This window comes from Colobus angolensis, unplaced genomic scaffold (genome assembly GCF_000951035.1).
Source record: "Colobus angolensis palliatus isolate OR3802 unplaced genomic scaffold, Cang.pa_1.0 Scaffold151, whole genome shotgun sequence".
Lineage (NCBI taxonomy): Eukaryota > Metazoa > Chordata > Mammalia > Primates > Cercopithecidae > Colobus > Colobus angolensis.
The window spans coordinates 1,544,659-1,550,774 of NW_012114611.1; the positions used below are offsets into that span (position 1 = coordinate 1,544,659).

General features: G+C 40.8%; 1 protein-coding gene across 2 annotated transcripts in view; it reads right to left on the reverse strand.

Moving 5' to 3' along the window:
- SPATS2 (spermatogenesis associated, serine-rich 2) overlaps positions 1 to 6,116 on the reverse strand; it is a 185,234-nt gene that overhangs the window by 85,199 nt on the left and 93,919 nt on the right. For both annotated transcript variants that reach the window (XM_011936178.1, XM_011936177.1), the window contains exon 3: positions 4,298 to 4,565. In XM_011936178.1, the coding sequence (XP_011791568.1) occupies positions 4,298 to 4,322 (25 nt within the window). In that variant the 5' untranslated portion in view covers positions 4,323 to 4,565. The remainder of the gene's footprint in view (positions 1 to 4,297; positions 4,566 to 6,116) is intronic.

Below are 6,116 nucleotides of genomic sequence, written 5' to 3' on the forward strand. Positions count from 1 at the left end.
AAAAAAAAAAAAAAAAAGATAGCTATAATAAAAAAAAAAGAAGACTGACCATACGGAGTGTTGGTATGAAATCCTGATACATTGCTGGTGGGATTGTAAAATTGTATATCGTCACCTTGGAAAACAGTCTGGAAGTTTCTTACAAAGTTAAAGAAGTCCACTCCTAAGTATCTCCACAAGAGAAATGCAAACATATGTCCACATAAAGACTTGTAAGCAAATGTACATAACTGACAATCATTCATAACAGCACAAACTACAATCCAAAATGAATAGCAACTGGTAAATGGATAAATGTGTTATAACAATACTACTCAGTAGTAAAAAGGAGCAAACTAATGACACATTCAACAATATGGAGGAACCTTAAAAACATTACACTAAGTGAAAAGAAGCCAGACATAAAAACTATATTGTACTAATATGTGTATATGAAATTTCTGGAAAACGCAAAAATAAAGTGACAGAAGATCAATGTTTGCTTGTGGCTGGGGCAGGGAGCAGGAATTGATCACAAACAAGAGAATATTGGGGGATAAGGAAAAGAAGACTTTGTTTTTGTTTTCTTAAGAGACATGGTCCCGCTCTGTCACCCAAGCTAGAGTGTAGTGATCACAGCTCACTGCAGCCTCAAATTCCTGGGCTCAAGTAATCTTCCCACCTCAGCCTCCCAAATAGCTGGGATTATGACAGGCATGTGCCACTATAATTGGTTAATTTTTTTATTTTTTTGTAGAAACAGAGTCTTTTTTTTTTTTTGAGATGGAGTTTTGCTCTTGTTGCCCAGGCTGGAGGGCGATCTTGGCTCACCACAACCTCCGCCTACCGGTTCAAGCGATTCTCCTGCCTCAGCCTCCTGAGTAGCTGGGATTACAGGCATGCGCCACTACACCCAACTAATTTTTTTTTTTTTTTTTTGTAGCAGAGACAGGGTTTCTCCATGTTGGTCAGGCTAGACTGGAACTCCCAAACTCAGGTGATCCGTCAGCCTTGGCCTCTCAAAGTGCTGGGATTACAGGTGGCTCAGGCGTTAGCCACCACGCCCGGTTAAGACAGTCTTACTATGTTGTCCAGGCTGATCTTGAACTCCTGGCTTCAAGTCATTCTCCTGCCTCAGCCTCCCTAAGTGCTGAGATTATAGGCTTTAGCTACCATACCCAAGCAGAAAGTGTTTTAAAACAAGATTTTGGTGATGGTGCACAACTCCATAAATTTACTAAAAATAATCAAATTATACACTTGGGCACATTTTAAGGTATTTAAATTGTACCTCAATAAAATTGTTTTTAAAAGGGCTGAGATGTTGCCACACTGTCAAATCACTATCAAAGAGTTCTTAAACACACTTCATTTCTATATACTTCTCCAGTTCACAGACAGGAATAGGGTCTACAGACCACACTCTTAAGAAGCACAGCTCTGACTTCCGCTAGATATTGGCTAATAGGCTTGGAGTAATCAATAGTTTTAACTGAAACTGACTTAATTTAATTTAAGCTGTTCAAGTTTAACTCCACTAAGTATTTCATTAAATAAGGAATTTACAAGTATTACTGACAAAAGGAAAATATGAAAACATGGTCTATTGCTGAATAAAAGCATAACTCATTACAAAATAAAAGTCTATAAATGAAATACCACCAAGAACAATGACTACCATAGACCCTTTTTTTTTTTTTTGAGATGGAGTCTCACTCTGTCACCCAGGCTAGAGTGCAGTGGTGTGATCTTGGCTCACTGCAACCTCCGCCTCCCAAGTTCAAGGGATTCTCCTGCCTCAGCCTCCCGAGTAGCTGGGACTACAGGCGTGTGCCACTACACCTGGCTAATTTTTTTATTTTTAGTAGAGATGGGGTTTCACCATCTTGGCCAGGCTGGTCTCCAACTCCTGACCTTGTGATCCACTTACCTCGGCCTCCCAAAGTGCTGGGATTACAGGCGTGAGCCACCGCACCTGGCCGATCCTTCTTTTTAATGTAGTATAATCAGGTAGATAAAGCCAGTATATTTACAGATTAGACTACTAAAACCCAAAGCAATGAAACTTTAAACGTATAAATGAATAAATGGAATATTGTAATATTATATATTTCATGGGACCAAATATCAGACATGCAAATGAATTACATGAATAGATTTCTTTCAGAGAAAGTCGCAACAACATGTAAGCTTTACTTTGTTTCCAACTAAGTGCAAATCTAGGCTAAGTTCAACCAAAAATGGTAAGCACTTAGTGTCTATGTTATAGTCTAAAATTTAAATTCATTTTATAGTAATATTTAAATTCATTTTATAGTAATTAGATACCAGTTACAAAAAGCAACTGATGGGGACAGGAGGCAAAGAAATTCTAGGCAGAAAAGGATGGGTCACCGGTGAAAACCCCACCCTCAAGCCAAAATGCCTGAAACCTCAGCCCAAAGTGAGAACTTATATCCCTGTTTTCCTGTTTGAATGTTTTCCTAAACCACCCATGGCCCTGCCCTGCCCCATTCTGTGCCTATAAAGACCCCAGACTCAGCTGGCAGAGAGGAGAGCCAGCTGGACATCAGGATGTTGGAGAGAAGCGGGTTGACTTTAGAGGGACAGCTTGATGGTGTAATTTTGGAGAAATATTTAGCTGGAGACAGCTGGACTTCAGGGAAAGATTACCTACCCCCACCCCACCAACCCCTTTTCAGCTCCCCTTCCTGCTAAAAGCCACTTTCATCAGCAATAAAATCTGCATTTACCATCCTTCAGTTCATTCGTGTGACCTCATTTTTCCTGGACGCCAGACAAGAGCTCAGGAGCCACGAGTACTGATACAAAAGGCTGTCACACTGGCCCTTTGCCCTTGCTGGCAGAGGGCAGCCACCCCACACAACGGGGCAAAGGGCCCACTGAGCTGTTAACACTTAAGCCGTCCACAGATGGCAGAGCTAAAAGAGCACTGTAATATGCCCTCTGGAGCCTTGGGAGTCACAGGCACCCCACAGCCTGGACGCTGCCACAGCAGCCAGCTGGTTCCAGCACTTAAGCCCTCCAGTTCCTGCCTTGTTCACCCATGCTCTCCTTCCCGTGAGGAGTTGAGAGAGGCAGGCTGAGCAAAGGAGAGACTCCTGCAAAGGGGTCAGGGAAATATCCTGCTTCACAATGATACTTTTTTTACAGCTCTGGCAAAACACAGACATGAAATAAAGACTCTCATTTTAAAAAGGTCAAAGCAATTTGCTGAAGTTAACTTTTTTTAGGAAAAATTAAATGCTCAACTTTTCCAGAACCCTATTTTTACTATAGTATTTCTCATTTGCAGGGCAAAAACAGATGCTCAATGTTTCAAGCATAACTGGGAAAAAAAACAAACTGAATTATAACAACTAAGAAAAAACAAACTTGGTTTGTTATTAAAAAAAAACTTTTCCGTTGGTAAATTTCATTCCACAGAACAGTTCAGCTTTAGTAATCTAAGCATTCCCTAGAGCTCAGATTCTTCCTATAGATTTACTACACAATGAAACTACAACTTTCGAAACCACAAATCTGGTTTATTTACTTTCTTATGAGGTTTTTGAATTACCAAGTCAAAATCAGCTTTAAAAGCATTTTCTTCATATTTAACATGTGAGACCTGTATCTATGAAGCTTTGTTTTGAATTAAAGAACATTTACTTTGAACTGGAAATTAAATTGAATGAGGGGAAAATGCCAGGATATCTATGATCATTCTTTTAATCAGTATATACCAGTTATGTACAATAGTTCTAGTGCTATTGTTCACTTTGTCCCTTTAAATTTTTGTCGCTTTCTAGAAAAGTAGAAAAAGGTTTTGCAGAATCTTTGTTGTCCTTCCCTCCATTATAACTACCCTTCTATCTCCTGACTCTTTGCACCCTGTATTTCACTTTAGATAAGAAGCCAGAGGAACAATCCCGGAAGGAAAGCTAAAGAAGGAAACAAAAACCAGAAGCATTTACTCTTGCTCCACTGCCTTTCTCTAGAAAAATGTCACCTCAAATAACATAGAACATCCTGCAACAAGCTAGCCCTCTTACCACATCTCCCTAACATATGTTCAGTATTCAAAAATGCATCTTCAAGATAGTAAGTATATCACAATTTGATAAGTTTGTGTGAGTAGAAAAGCTATTGTTATATGAATTAATTCTCAGACTGGTAATACACAAAGCTATAATCTAATATCCATAAATACTTGTAAAACCATTCAAAACACATTAGGACAGTTTTTAAATATACAGCTATAAATGGGGATCGTTATAACTATGCTTTTAACAATTTATGCCCACATGTATCTTACCCTTCTGGCTCTGTTTCCTGGACATTGCCGTTTCTTAGATCTCAAAAAATATACAAGAAAAGTATCCTTTTGCCTTGTCTGGATTTTGAGTGTAGGTATCTCTGATTCAAAAGTGGGCAATGGAAGTGTGTAGTTGGAAGCAAAAAATACGAAATCCTGCTGTTGGAAATTCTGCTCACTAGCTGTCAATCTCCTTTCTTTTTCTTGTATCGACTTCTCATCAGGAAGTATCATTGCAGATATTCATGTCTTCTTTTCCAGGGAGATTCTGGAGGGAAAAACACACACATATACTATTACAGTAATGACTATCTGTACAAAATTTCTGAGATATCCACAAGGTTTCTTTTGTATTTCTCTGTACAAAACTAGTTTTAAGTACTATAGAAACAATGTAGCTGCTGAAAAGCAGAATTTTTCTTAAGAAAACTTAATCTTAGAATCAGATTATCCCCTTAGTTTAGAAAGTATGTTCTCTTAGTCTTCTTATCTTTTGTATCCATCTAAAATATTCCCGTCTCTGCTTTGCAAACTAAAATGTTAACTCTTACCACTCCCCAAGATCTTTCTTTTTTTTTTTTTGAGAGGAAGTCTTGCTCTGTCGCCAGGCTGGAGTGCAGCGGCGTGATCTTGTCTCACTGCAACCTCTGCCTCCCAGGTTCAAGTGATTCTCCTGCCTCAGCCTCCTGAGTAGCTGGGACTACAGGCGTGCGACACCACGCCCAGCTAATTTTTGTATTTTTAGTAGAGGCGGGGTTTCACCATATTGATCAGGACGGTCTCTATCTCTTCACCTTGTGATCCATCTGCTTTGGCCTCCCAAAGTTCTGGGATTATAGGCATGAGCCATCTGATCTTCCCATCCAAATCAAGGGTCTATTCTCTTCCTCTAGAATTTCTTTTTGTTTTGTTTTTTGTTTGAGATGGAGTTTCACTCTTGTTGCCCAGGTTGGAGTGCAATGGTGTGATCTCGGCTCACTGCAACCTCCGCCTCCCAGGTTCAACCGATTCTCCTGCCTCAGCGTCCTGAGTAGCTGGGATTACAGGCACCCACCACCGCACCTGGCTAATTTTTTGTATTTTTTTTTTTTTTTTAGTAGAGATGGTGTTTCACCATATTAGCCAGGCTGGTCCCTTGACCAGGCTGGTCTCGAACTCCTACCTCGTGATCTGCCTGCCTTGGCCTCCGAAAGTGCTGGGATTACAGGTGTGTGCCTAGAATTTCTTTTTTTTTTTTTTTGAGACGGAGTCTTGCTCTGTCGCCCAGGCTGGAGTGCAGTGGCTGGATCTCAGCTCACTGCAAGCTCCACCTCCCAGGTTTACGCCATTCTCCTGCCTCAGCCTCCCAAGTAGCTGGGACTACAGGCGCCCGCCACCTCGCCTGGCTAGTTTTTTGTATTTTTTTAGTAGAGACGGGGTTTCACCACGTTAGCCAGGATGGTCTCGATCTCCTGACCTCATGATCTGCCTGTCTCGGCCTCCCAAAGTGCTGGGATTACAGGATTGAGCCACTGCGCCTGGCCTAGAATTTCTTATATCTAACCTCTTCTCAGGTTTCCCAGCTCAAATACAGTTGTAAAAAATATATGGGGGTGGGATGTGAAATGTTGAGAAACACACTCACCATACAAATCCAAAGAATGGACTTAGAGGCTCGAAAAACAGCAAATGTGAGACTTTTTAATAATGGTCTCCCAGGTGCAGTGGCTCATGCCTGTAAGCCCAGCACTTTGGGAGGCTAAGGCAGGCAGATCACCTGAGGTTGGGAGTTCAAGACCAGCCTGACCAACATGGAGAAACCCCGTGTCTACCAAAACTA